Here is a 14,992-nt window from a genome sequence, read left to right on the forward strand (position 1 = left end):
AGAATCATCATCTCACCTGCCAGGACAGTTGATCCCATGTCTTTAACCTGGCTAGGCAGACTCTTAGGGCCAAGGCCAAGTGGTGAAAGTACTCATCTTTACCGATTATTACACATCTCACTTATGTCCATTTCAGTTCGAATCTTGACATGACCAATGTGGGTACGTGAGAAAGCTTGCCACTAGTGTCCCATGGGTCAGAGATCATGAAAGCCTTAAACCACAAAAAACTCTCTCTCCACCAACATTCCTCACCCAAGTTAAATCTGCCACAGGTTCTTGTTACCAAAACACAGAGATAAATTAATGTTTGATATTCCAGTCAATTGATCTCTTGCAAGTCTCTCTGTGTAAAGTCAAATATCCACGATACTAACATCGATGTAAATTGATATTTGACATTCCAATCTATTGATCTCTTGCAAGTCTCTGTGTAAAGTCAAATATCCAAGTATTATATAGAGACAAATTGTTGTTTGCCATTCTTGTCTATTGACCTCTTGCAAGAGTCTGTGTAAAGTCAAATATCCAATATAAACCATTATAAATTGATGTTTGACATTCCAGTCAACTGATCTCTAGCAAGTCTGTGTAAAGTCAAATATTCAAGTTACTAACACAGAGATAAACTGATATTTTACATTCAAGTCAATCAATCTCTTACAAGAGTCTAAGTAAAGTAAAATATTCAAAATACTAACCCCGAGATAAATTAACGCTTGACATTCCAGTCTATTGATATCTTGCAAGAGTCTGTGTCAAGTCAAATATCCAAGATAAAACATTATAAATTGATGCCTGACATTCCAGTCTATTGATATCTTGCAAGAGTCTGTGTCAAGTGAAATATCCAAGATAAACCATTACAAATTGATGTTTAACTTTCCAGTCTATTGATATCTTGCAAGTATGTGTCAAGTCAAATATCCAAGATAAACCATTATAAACTGATGTTTGACATTCCAGTCTATTGATATCTTGCAAGAGTCTGTGTCAAGTCAAATATCCAAGATAAACCATTATAAATTGATGTTTGACATTCCAATCTATTGATATCTTGCAAGAGTCTGTGTCAAGTCAAATATCCAAGATAAACCATTATAAATTGATGTTTAACATTCCAGTATATTGATATCTTGCAAGAGTCCGTGCAAAGTCAAGTATCTAAGATACTAGCACCAAGATAAATTAATGTCTGACATTCTGGTCTATTGATCTCTCACAAGTCTATGTGTCAAGTCAAATATTAAATAAATTGTAATTTAATCATTAGTTATAGTTTGAGTAACACATAATGCATCCTTCTCTGGCCCCTTGTTGGGACCCTCTTTGTAATAAACTAACACTGAGATAAATTGATGTTTGACATTCCAGTCTATTGATCTCTTATAAGAATCTATGTAGAGTCACATATTTAAGATACTCACATTGATACAAATTAATGTCAATGGCTGATTTATATTTTGACCAAAAGCATGAGACCCAGAAACACAGACCATGAAATGGACAAGTACAATTTGTGTGTTTAGATTAAATCAGTTTTAAATAGAGAAATATTTCATTTAAAAGTAACTGATCAAATGACTAGGCAAAACTTACTGTTGAACCTGATGGCTGCAGTTACTGCTGGTTAGGTCCACAATGAGACGTAGTTTGCTGCCAGCATAATCTACATACTGTCTCTTGAAGGCTCGTTCCTTGGCTTTATTGGTCCAAGTCAATCGCTCGTACATATACAAACCAAAGTATGCCATCAGACAAACGCCGATCACTTTAAATCCAGCTGCCTTGGCCACCTGTCATATTCAGATAGACCTGTCAGACAACTGTATAGAGTTCTGTGAAGAATTTACTACATTAAAACAATTTCTTCAATAGCATACATAACTAATTTTGAACAACTACTGTACAGATTTTGCTTTCCCAAATGACCTACTTTCTGCCTCTTAAACTATTGTTTGTTTACAGTGACATTTTTATTTACCATAAATATGCACCTGCAATGCAATTCTACTCCACCGAGCCTGAAAACTGACCAGAATAAAAAGACAGATGTAGTCATACAGTAGTTCTATTCACCCCTACCACATTTATGGTAAATGTTGGAGGCAATAAACACAATGACAAGGATGGACTGACTGATGTACAGTCAGTCATACAGTCATCCCTGCCACATTTATGGTGAAGACAATAAACACAATGACCAGGATGGACTGACTGGCTTACAGTCATGCAAAAGCACTAATTGCCCCTATCTACACCGTCATACCCTCAACCATGTCCAAACAATGATGAGATCCTATGCCCTGCAATGAAGCAAATAAAAATATTATCAAAGACAAAAAAGAGGACATGAGTAAAACTCCACTACCAAAGTAGAGGTATGTTTCTTCAGGAAGTTTAACCAATGATCAAGTTATTAAGTCTACATAACATGAAATATATTGCTATGTCTGTACAAACCATAATTTGACCACCACGACAGACAACACAAAATTCTTGCAGTAATTCACTTCTAAATAATACTTGCTATGTTTCAGATATTCAATGATACACTGTCCAATTCATGCCGTATTTACTACGATCAAACAGTATTCAATACATGCCATATTTACTACGATCGATAGTGTTCAATGCATGCCATATTTATGATCTGTTTTTGTTTCCAGTGAAGGATGCAATGTCCTTATATGATACATTGAAAATTGTAGCTGACAATGGAAGTAGTTATTAGTACAGCAGACGATCCAACAGAAAACTCTGTACAAAGAATATAGATGTTATATAACACCTGTTTGTACAATGACATTCTGCAGAACTGGTATTAAATAAGACTACTTCATTTTTTTAAGGATATGTATGCAATATCTTCCAACTTTCTGACTGTTCTTAGTTAATCTCAAAAAACAGGGTGAGAATGGGGTAAAGAGACAAGCTAAGAATAGGGTAAACAAAATATATTAGTAGTAAAATGCAACACTGTGTGTGTGCTTTTTGTGTATTTTAGAATTTTAACGGTAGCTTAAAACATTTTCAGTCATATTGCTATGATGTCTGCAGTGATGTCTAGCACGGGGGCATCATACCAAAAACATGTAACATCAATTCCCACCGTCACATTATCCTGACACCAGGCCAACCAGTCCTAAAACTAACCTCTTAATGCTGAGTGCCAAACGAGGCAGCTGCTAGTACCATTTTTACAAGTCTTTGGCTGGGGTTTGAACCCACAACCTCCTGCATCCAAGGCAGACGCTATAACCAATACGCCAACAGAGTGGTCCAAAACGCAACTGAAATCTGTTCCTATTCTGTTTGCTGTTGTTTTCAAACCTCTGGCAGCACTAGAGGTTCAAAAGTTTTACTTCTTATTGAAGTGTACAAAAAATAATTTGCATGATTTTTAGAAGTTTTACTTACAAACTGAGAAGCATTAGTGTACCATGGTTCATCCCTGTACCTCAAGTAACTTTTATGATATAAAGCAGAGACAAAATAAACCTAATAGTTCTGACCTTGACCTGGACAATAAGACCATAAAATGTGCAACACAACATATGACTCAAACTTACAGATATTGACTTTAACCTTGGCCTTAAAGATTGGACCCAAATGTGGCACATGACAAATCCTTTATCAATGATATATAGTTATATCAAGCTTCATGACTTCATCTCAATGGCTCCATAATTACTGAATGTATGTGTGTGTGTTTGGATTTTTACTGTAGCATTAACAATTTTTCAGTCATATCGCTACGATGTCTGCAGTGTGACCGTTTATAGTGAGGTCTAGCACTGGGGCATCATGCCGCAGACATGTAGCATGATGTCCCACCCAGTCACATTATCCTGACATCAGGCCGACCAGTCCTAACACTAACCTCTTAATGCTGAGTGCCAAGTGAGGCAGCTGTTAGTACCATTTTTATAAGTCCTTGGTATGACTCAACCAGGGATCGAACCCACGACCTCCTGCATCCAAGGCAGACGCTCTAACCACTAGGCCACCAGAGCGGTCAGAAGGGAATATGTAAAAGAAAATTCCAACCTACAACACCATGACAATGACCTTAAACATAAGATCCTAATGGTGGTCCAAAACATATCTCTTAAAGATGACATGTATTGATACGAAGTTTCATCACTTAATCTCAAACTTCTTCAGCCTTATAGCATAGAAGTGTGACGAACAATATACAATACTGAGCAGTGACCTTAATCTTAATGATGCTAATCCCAAAATGATATGTGACAGACCTTCTAGTGACGAAGTACCTTGTGTCATCCCTTTGTCTCAAATGGCTTTGCAATTACAGAGTGGACAGGAAAGTATTAACATTTCAAATACTGAGATGTTACCTTGACCTTGAAGATAGGACCCTAAATGTGATACATGTCAAAACTTATAGTAATGATGTACATGTATACCCGGTTTTACTCCTTAATCATTATAGAGTGGAAAGTAAAGTGTCATGGAAAAAAACAAAGAATATTGTATCCCCAATATGGTACATAGAGCTGCCAACCCTCCAGACTAAAAGTTAGCGAAAAGAGGGATACAATTAGTGAATTCTGAACACAATTAGTGAAAAATTATACCATGACACTAGTTCCATCCACTCTGAGGGTCAGTAATGCATTATAAAATCCCAAAATTAAACCAAATCACGTTATTTACACTAATTACATGTACAAATTATTTGCAGCAAAATTTACTGATATGCACAAACTTCACACTATTTGTGATGATATAATGCTGTGGCAGACTTCATTTTCCTCAACTGGGCTATGGTAAATTTGTCATGGTGACTAAAAGTGTTGCCAACTTGCAACACCTAAGGAGGCCCTAAAGTCCATCTTATTTTTCCTCACAATAGAAATTACTCTTTCACTGTCACTGATCTACAACAGAAAAAGGCAGGTTAAGTTCAACAAGAAAACTCACAACCAATGATTCAGCACTGGTTGCTTGCAGGACTTGAGTGGGTGGCTTAAACTATTCCAGAGCTGAAATCTTAATTTTTCCAATATCTTTGTGCTTTTCGACAATAGTGTGCATTTTCACATTGTCACTGCCAAGAGCCCACAGGGGCTTGTATCATTACTTGCAATTTTTCAGTCAGTATGTACTATGTAATAATGTTATTATACAGTACATGAATGACAGGTAAATTATAAGCAACGAAAAGAGTCCCTATCCACATTCACAATTCTAAATTTGCAAGTACTGTGTGCAAAACAGCATAAAGTACATCGATGTTTGATGTTTGAATGCAAGGACACATTTTGGTCTATTCCAATCCATACTTCACTTTTTGTAGAATACATTTCTTTTTCCTTGCAGGTTAAAACATTTTAACTGTAGTGTAGCTTATTTACTAAATGGTATTAATCCAGAAGATGAGACATCAAATGGTTAATGATTAGTGGTGTTGGTGCATGCATGGAAAAATATGAACTCTAGCAAGTTATGATATGTGCAAATCTTTCAATATCTCAACAAAATTCCTGCACTCAAAAAAGCTTTCTTCACTTAGTGTTTGTTTAAAACAAAATTACAGTTGCTATGAGTATGTACAAGTTCCATTTAAAAAGAAATTCCAGTGAGGCCACAATTTTCTTCATAAGTATTTGTAAAATTTGTTCTAAATAGATTAAATAGTTTAAAATGCTTGCTACTGGGCAAACTGTAACAGTTGAATAGTTATACTAACATTGTGACTATCAGTATGGGACCTTGATAGGGCATCAGTGACCACTGCTGTTATCATGACTAGCACTTAACTGGATAAAAATTATTTTATTTCTGATTTAATCCAATGGAGAATTGGGAAATTTGTGATTATTTCTGCATGAGGCGTAATTTCATGAATCGCTATCACGAGTCGAGAAATTCACACCAAAATCAAATTTGTTGGTAGGCCTGGGTACATAACACCCCTTTTACTAATCATGTATAAGTATAATGACTTTCAAACCTTTATCTCAACAGGCTTTAAAGTCATAAAGCTGAAAAGAAAACTTGACGAACTGTAAGAATAAAAGTTACTTATTCCACAAGGAGTGAACTGGATTAACTTACCAGTCCTCCCACAACCAAAGATCCAACGGTGGTCCTAGATGTGAGGGAGGCAAACACTGTGAGTATTGTGGCCACCATGTCACTGTCGTGGGTCACTGGGGCATGATACTGTTCACTAACTGGAGTCTGCGGGGTCATGGACATTGGTCTGGGCACCTGCAACATAAGAATGTATGATTAATGGTGCAAATAACTGTAATGAAGAAGTATTATGTTCTGCGGAATAGGGCATTTAATACCCTGTCTGACTGACAAGTTTTCATTGGCATGTAATTAGGAGTAACATGATTGGTATCGATGAATTTATACTTTTTCCACATCAATATCCATATTGATGCAATTGGTGAATAATCTATATAAAACAATATTCACCCTGTACAAGTTACTTTAATCTTCAGCTGTCTTAATTATTAGCTGTTTGCCTTTTTATTCAAAACATTTATTAAAACTTCTGCTGAGACAGCTGTTCCAGGCTAATGCACTCATTTCTAGCAGGTTATAGAAAAACACATTGACAGCACCCACATGCCTTTTACAAATTAACACCAGTGACTAATGTGGTTTGAAATCTGCACACACCCTGCCAATTCCAAGCCAATTATTTTATTAGGTGATCATGTTCAGTCACTGATAATATATATCAATGTAAAGGAGATATTCCTGACATCTGTGATTTAAAAACTTTACTATTCAATAATCAGTTTACTTGGATTACACTCTCAGTGTGTCAAGCAGTGAAATATGTTACAGTCAATTCTGCTTGGTGGTTACAGTTTGTTCACGTCCAGGATAAAGTGATAACCACCAAGAAGAACTAACTGTAGCTTATTCACCACATGATATACTGGATGTATTGAATCAAAACTCAATCCATATAGAAAAAAAGCAACAGATAAGCTTCACACAAAAGAGGCTACTAAATGATCTGTAAAATACTGAAATCTTTCGTTGTGAACAAGTTTGGAATGTCTCCACTGAAGATGATTCATGAAATCAGCAACTGAACAGGACGAGATAAAACAAACATTAGCACAGAATCAGTGAGGAAGCAGTTTCAAATACGCATGAATTATAAACATGTCTTTGAAATTCCAGCACTGTAGTAAGAAAATGGCAAAATATTGGAGAAAAAATGAGAAACAATGCACTGCACAGAGATAAATAACAAGGCAAGGTAGACAACCAGTTTAATCTAGCTGGTTGGAATTGCAATGTAAATATTCACCAACTGTTTCAATGCTATTCAAATTATTTTACAAATCATATCTTGCCTAAAATAAGACTGTAAGGGCTGTAGTTCCAAAGTAATCCAGAGCAAATCATTATAAATCCAACTTCTGGCAATTCAGTGTGACACCATTTCCAATGCCATGGTCATGTGTCCTATGTTGAAGAATAGTCTCCCTTTGCTACTGACATGACAAAGTTCACAACAAAACATCAAAACAAAAAAAAATGTTTTCAATATATGTTCATTAATACATATTTAGATTTATAAACAGAGCTAGAATGCACTATTTATAATTTTTTACAAAAGATTTTGAACTTAAATACTAAGAAACTATCTGACAACATAGAATGTGCAACCTTGACATTAGAAATGGTGTCAAATGAGCAGCAACACATAATGTAATTGCATATGGACTGTACTTTTAAATGATAAACAGCAACACATAACGTCACTGCATATGAACTGTAATATTACATTGCTAAACAGCAACACATAACGTCATTGCTTGTGGACTGTAGTATTACATAGCTAAACAGCAACATATAATGTCATTACATATGGACTGTACTCTTAAATGATAAACAGCAACACATAATGTCATTGCATATGGACTGTAATATTACATTGCTAAACAGCAACACATAATGTTATTGCATATGGACTGTAATCTTAAATGATAAACAGCAACACAAAAATGTCATTGCATATGGACTGTAATATTACACAACAGAGCTGCAACACATAATGTAAATGCATATGGACTGTAATATTACACAGCTGTGCAGCAACACATAATGACCATGTTGTTGTTGTTGATGGGTTTAATGCCATTTTTCAGCACATGATAGGCTATACATGGTGGCCAGTATTAATGGTGGAGGAAGAATCCGGGAAAACCCCAGAAAGAACCACTGACCCACGAGAAGCTACTGGCAAGCTTTCTCACATACCCACATTGGCCGAATCCTAGACTCGAACCCACGCAGACAGAGGTTAGATGGCAGTGATCCATAATGGAAAGTGCCATAATGACCATGCATATGGATTGTAATATTACACAGCTGTGCAGCAACACATAATGTAATGTCATTGCATATGGACTGTAATATTACACAATGGAGCTGCAACACATAATGCCCATGCATGTGGATTGTAATATTACACAGCTGTGGAGCAACCATAACTGAGCAGCAACACATAAAATATACATCTATGACGAAGACTTTGATATCAGTTTAAGAATAACACAAAATGCTTCTGATGTGCTATTATTCAGGTGGAAACAAGTTTAGGAAATAAGACTTTTTTTCACGTTGCTCTCTAATTTAAAGACAAAATTAATATTAGTATGAAAATCACTATGTTTAAGATGAATGAATTTTCATATTGGTTTTATTTCATTTTATTCTAAGGGCTTTGTCCAGACAAATTTACCTAAAGGGGCCTAATGCCACAGTTTTCAACCAATCACCATTTAACTGTTTACAGTATTGAGATTACTGATGTCTTTTAGAATTGAAGTTATCCTAATTTACATAAACTCAGATGGAATAATACAACTCCAGAGATACTGGTATTCATGGTTCTTTTACTATCATAAATATACTTGCCTAAATAACCTGTACAATATTTTTCAAAGTTTTCTTTCATTTACAGTCACTAATGGTTTATTTTAATATCTGAAACATTACTGGAGCAATTAGTATGGATATTTCCTTTCAAAAGTACTTTCTACTATTGTTTCAGGTTTTTGCCATCAATATAACATCCAAGGGAGATTACCACCAGCTATTAATTATTTAACTCGATTTGAGTTGCATCTCTTGACAAGAAAAATCAAATGAAAGGCCAGTGGATCTATCCTCTGTAACTAAGATTCAGTAAAGACAATAAAGTTTGTTGCTATTAGTATTATTAGCAACACCTGTTGTATTTCTTATAAAAAGAACAGAAATCGTCCAAGCCAAAGATTAATGGTTTGTATATATAGTTAGGTTAACGTACATGTAATTCATCAAGCACCTGCATATGAATATATCAATTAACTCTGGTCTAAAGATACAGCTGGAAGAAATTTAAATTTTGCATTACCGTATCTGAGTAACCTAGTATAAGATTCCGAGCCCCCTTGCGACCAAGGAATCTTTGCATGAGGCTGGTGATACTGAAGGAGAAGTGGAACTCAATGTCTTCCTGGAAGTCAGCACACAGGCTACGGCAGTCAAGGCGGTATGCAATCTCGAAATCACGCTTGGGTACACTGTTTATAACCAGCTGTCTTGTTTCTTCTGGCAACAAAGCTGAAAGCCTCTCTAAACGGCAAACACAAAAATGAATAGATAATGCATGTGACATGAGAGAAAATTTTAAATTCAATTGCTGGACCTAGTCTAAATAAACAATCTACTTACCTGACCAAAGTCATGTCAAATAAGAGAGCAGCACAGCTTGAGTGTAACAATACTAAAAAAATTGTTATGTGTTACACATTGTGACTACAACTATCCATCGTCCTTTAGAATCCAGAATTAGTATATTTCTTTATTAACTTAAGTATAAGCTTAAAATGTCTGGTCAAGGAACTTACTCTACAACATAACCCATCTATCTTTCAGTCACAATGACCCTGACCATTGATCAAAAAATTATTAGGCCTCTACCATACCTTAAGTGCAAGTCAATATATTGCATGGGGCTTCTGAAGGTGATCTACTGGTAAAATACATTGCATGGGGCTTCTGATGGTGAGTTACCAGTAAAATATATTGCATGGGTCTCCTGAAAATGATGTACAAGTAAATAAACTTAATGAAAGATAAGTTGAAAATTATTGACCAAACATTTCTAAAATGTACCCCTAGTACATGTAAATATCATAATATCTTTAATTCAGTAGATCACATGATAAATTTCTGAGTTCCAATTGGCTGACTACGAGGATCTATTCTGGGACAGAATGCATTCCCCATGGCTACAGGATGCTATATTTGACACTGGGAATTTATACCAGTTCCAATTGGCACTAATATTGTGGACTGACATAGGATGATGTCATGTACTAAATCTGTAATATAGTATGAACAATAGCCTGGTACTTAAAATAACAAATTAAAAATTAATAAAACAACATCCCAGGACACTAGAAGATGTTACCAGTCACATCATTGTTGAATTTTGAACTTTAAAATAACTCTGTATGGTAAAAAGGTCATTAATTTTATATCATTGTTTCCATGTTGCTGTTTAAAATTTTGACACGAGGTAGAACTGCCTGGTGAATATCATCACGTGTTTGGTCATTTATCAATCATTATGAAAACCTGCGAGTTATGTACAAGCATGGGTATTCTAATATATTTTTACACACATTAGAAAAACTGCAGGTAATACATGAGTGTTATAATTGGACACATGCTATATTCACTAATCATGGTACATAGTGTCCAAAGAACCAAATACAAAATCTTTGTCACTTTAGCCTTTATATATATATAGTATTGTTGAACTTTATATATACATAATATATATATTGAGAGATATAGAGGGGGGCAGACAGACAGACTGACAGAAAGAGACAGAGACAGAGATGAAGAAACAATATATTGTTAAATTATCATACAGGTTAGAGTATGTTTAATTCATATTCTACAGATTTTCAAATACAGGTCAATTGGGTTATAGCACATTCTGCATTGCCTGAAAGCACCATCTACTGTATCCTCAGGACAATGACAATAGTATTTCTTTGTATTTATCATTTCTATTAATGTTACGAATCATTCTCCTGTAGGAGCCAGGGATAGCATTTTTCACTCATTTTATTGTCTATTTGTGTGTGTGTGCATATATAATATGATTGATGCAAACACCATAGTCAAATAGCTCAATTCAACTTCATAGAGGTGAGCAAAGAAGTAAATGTATACAGATCTTTACGCACTGGTGTTTACATAAAAATGAATCATGTATAATTTGCTTTTATCAGATATCTCAGTGTGTAACTTCAATTCTAAATGACATGATTAGTATTACCAATATTTCTTTTTTTAATTATGTATCTTAGTTTATAACTCCAATCCTAAATAACATAGTCAGTATTACAGTGTGATCCCACTACAGCATGGAGGTTTAGGTCCACAGAACCCAACCATGCTATGGCCAAGCTGTGTTACAACCAACAAAGTCAGCCGAAGAAACTGATGCATGTATCAAAAATAGACAGTGGTGGCGGTTTAGGTCCACAGAACCCAACCATGCTATGGCCAAGCTGTGTTATAACCAACAAAGTCAGCCGAAGAAACTGATGCATGTATCAAAAATAGACAGTGGTGGCGGTTTAGGTCCACAGAACCCAACCATGCTATGGCCAAGCTGTGTTATAACCAACAAAGTCAGCCGAAGAAACTGATGCATGTATCAAAAATAGACAGTGGTGGCGGTTTAGGTCCACAGAACCCAACCATGCTATGGCCAAGCTGTGTTATAACCAACAAAGTCAGCTGAAGAAACTGATGCATGTACAGTGGAACCCCGCTATAACGCGATGATCGGGGTCCATAAAATCGGATCGCGTTAAAAGCGGGGTCGCGTTAATGCGGGGTTTTACAATATTTAACTTTTTTTCCGAGAACATATACGTGTATACATGTACAATGATCAAAAGTCGGCTTATCATCAGATGAATATTAACTGGAATGCATTAATTAAGATATATTTAAAATAATCGAAGGCTAATATATTTATAGGTTATTACTGTGCATTAAAAACATTTACTAATTTTTATTTGTTTGAACGATAATACAGATTGACCGATAATACCAGACTATCTCTATATCATGAAAAGTGTATCAACACCGTATGCTACCGTGCCGTCGTGGCATGCAGTTCATCCATAATGGATGTAATTTCATTGAAAATCGTACAGATTTAAAATATTCAGTAATTTTGTAATAGTCTGAATTCGTCGTGTAAAATATAGGATGAACAAAATATTGAAACCATTTACTTGCCGTCTGATATCGTACGGTCATTGCATGCAGCTATTCCCAGGTCTACATACGGTGTCTGTACAAATTTCATACCGCTAAAATTTTATTATATGCGACAACTGCAAGAATAATTAACAATCAACGCATGATTTCAGCGTGCAAATAACTTTTATTTCAGATTTTGTGAACATCAAAAGAAACATGTGAAAACTGCTAAATTAATACTTCTTTTAAGTTGAGTAATGCCAATGATGTGTCGACGGATGCGTTATTATCTGCTACCATTCCTTTTATCATTTCACGGCGATAATTTTGTTTAAATACGGAAATTATGCCTTGGTCAAGTGGCTGGATTTCTGACGTAGTGTTTTTCGGGAGGTACGAAACTTTGATCTTGCCATCACTGCTGACAAGATTTTCCGCTGGGGGGTGGGCAGGGCAATTATCCAGCAGGACGAGAGCTTTTTCCTCCAGCTTGAGTTTTCGTAAATGAGCCCGAACATCTGGAACGAATGTTTTGTGAAACCAGTCATCAAATATGGAGCTATTCATCCAAGCATTCTTGCTGTTAGTATACTGAAATGGATGTGCCTTCATATTTACATGATGAAAACATCTGGGAGCTTTCGATTTTCCAATCATCAGAGGTCTGACTTTGTGGCTGCCAGACTTGTTAACACAAAATAAGAGAGTCACTCTGTCCTTCCTCTTCTTGAAACCTTCTCGTTTGTGACTGTCAGTCTTGGTTGCAAGGGTGCGATCGGGTTTAAGCTGAACGGATGTACAATTTCATACCCTTTTAATTTACAGATAATAAAGTGGATATTATTTACTTTCAACTGTTTGTTGTTTGATCACACCGCCAAGCACAGCATACATGTTGGCGGCTTTCGTCCTTTGATGTTTATTAAATTGTTCGACTCTTGTATCAACCACAGCTTTGTCTGCTGCTTGGCTGTGATTGCAGTTAAATAAGAAGCCCATGTCGGCTATTGTTTGAGCAACGACTGTATACAGAATTCATGGAAGACAATCACAAAGACGATTTACTGGCTTTACTCATGGATCCGTAATAAGTAACACTTCCGTTAATGTTTACTTCGGCTTAACAATTCAAAAACCTAATGAAACCAGTTTTCTCTTCTAGAGTAGAATACGGAGCTTCACCACAACCTGTTCAAATTGATAAATTTCAGAAGCCAAGCGTTGTACACACTATTTCTCGTACGTTATATATGTCGTATTATTTTAGAATTCATACACGATCACTTCTCCAAAATCACTTAAAGAACCTGGATAAATTGTTAAGTTCCGATCGTTTATTATTAAAAGTCATACGCGAATTCTTCCACCAAATTATAATAAACGTTTTACACACTATTTCTCGTACGTTAAACAAATATTTTCACGGTCCGATAAAAATACACGTAAATGAATTTCAAATTTCAGGAACCATGCCACGATCATATTATTTTAAAAGTCACAACTAATCTCATGCCCAAAATGAAGTTAATTTCTTGTTTTGTTTTTTTTACTTTTCTCCAAATTTTTTTCTCCATGTGTGAATGAATATAGGAAATTTCGGGAGCCATGCTACGACCGCGTTATATCCGAATTCGCGTTATGGCGGGGCGCGATATAGCGGGGTTCCACTGTATCAAAAATAGACAGTGGTGGCGGTTTAGGTCCACAGAACCCAACCATGCTATGGCCAAGCTGTGTTATAACCAACAAAGTCAGCTGAAGAAACTGATGCATGTATCAAAAATAGACAGTGGTGGCGGTTTAGGTCCACAGAACCCAACCATGCTATGGCCAAGCTGTGTTATAACCAACAAAGTCAGCTGAAGAAACTGATGCATGTACCAAAAATAGACAGTGGTGGCGGTTTAGGTCCACAGAACCCAACCATGCTATGGCCAAGCTGTGTTATAACCAACAAAGTCAGCTGAAGAAACTGATGCATGTATCAAAAATAGACAGTGGTGGCGGTTTAGGTCCACAGAACCCAACCATGCTATGGCCAAGCTGTGTTATAACCAACAAAGTCAGCTGAAGAAACTGATGCATGTACCAAAAATAGACAGTAGTGGCAGCAGTGGTCATGGGGGTGGTGGGGGTGTAATAAAACTGGGCACAAAACTATAAGCTTTTGATTAAATGAAGACAAAAATAGTCTGAAATACACTTGTATATTGATGACTTACATATGTGTAGTACAGTCCATAATGTGTTAAAGACTGAGCATGTATGTGAAAAATCCATGAATTCAATTATAGATCAGGTTATGTATCAGTTACATCCAATTAGAAAACACAAATAACACATGTAAAAAAAATGGTAGTCCTCATTTGATCTATATCCCATTGTCAACAAACACATCATTAAACAATTCACTATGATATTGTTGCCAGTAGAACATGGCTATAGTTATTTACATGTACATGTACTTAAACTGGCCTAGATTTTGGTCAGCTGGAGATAATTATCATCTTGCCATCCTGGGGAAGAGACTATTCATAAAGAAATGAAAACATGACTATTTGAGTGTTAGCACAGAGTACTCAGGCCAGGTGTCATTATAAATGAATTATGATTTAACAATGAAATGGCAAGATGGTTTCTCAATATAAATAAAGGATTTGTAAAGTAACAATACATGGATTCCAGTGTCTTTTATATCCAAGTT

At 35.8% G+C, this 14,992-nt stretch overlaps 1 protein-coding gene across 2 annotated transcripts in view; it reads right to left on the reverse strand.

Moving 5' to 3' along the window:
* LOC149782343 (mitofusin-2-like) overlaps positions 1–14,992 on the reverse strand; it is an 89,737-nt gene that overhangs the window by 14,123 nt on the left and 60,622 nt on the right. For both annotated transcript variants that reach the window (XM_089933721.1, XM_089933722.1), the window contains exons 14-16: positions 9,407–9,627; positions 6,085–6,240; positions 1,600–1,796 (exon numbers count right to left, since the gene is read on the reverse strand). In XM_089933721.1, the coding sequence (XP_089789847.1) occupies positions 1,600–1,796; positions 6,085–6,240; positions 9,407–9,627 (574 nt within the window). The remainder of the gene's footprint in view (positions 1–1,599; positions 1,797–6,084; positions 6,241–9,406; positions 9,628–14,992) is intronic.

Source organism: Sinohyriopsis cumingii, chromosome 15, assembly GCF_028554795.1.
Source record: "Sinohyriopsis cumingii isolate HCF-2022 chromosome 15, ASM2855479v2, whole genome shotgun sequence".
NCBI classification, from domain to species: Eukaryota; Metazoa; Mollusca; class Bivalvia; order Unionida; family Unionidae; genus Sinohyriopsis; species Sinohyriopsis cumingii.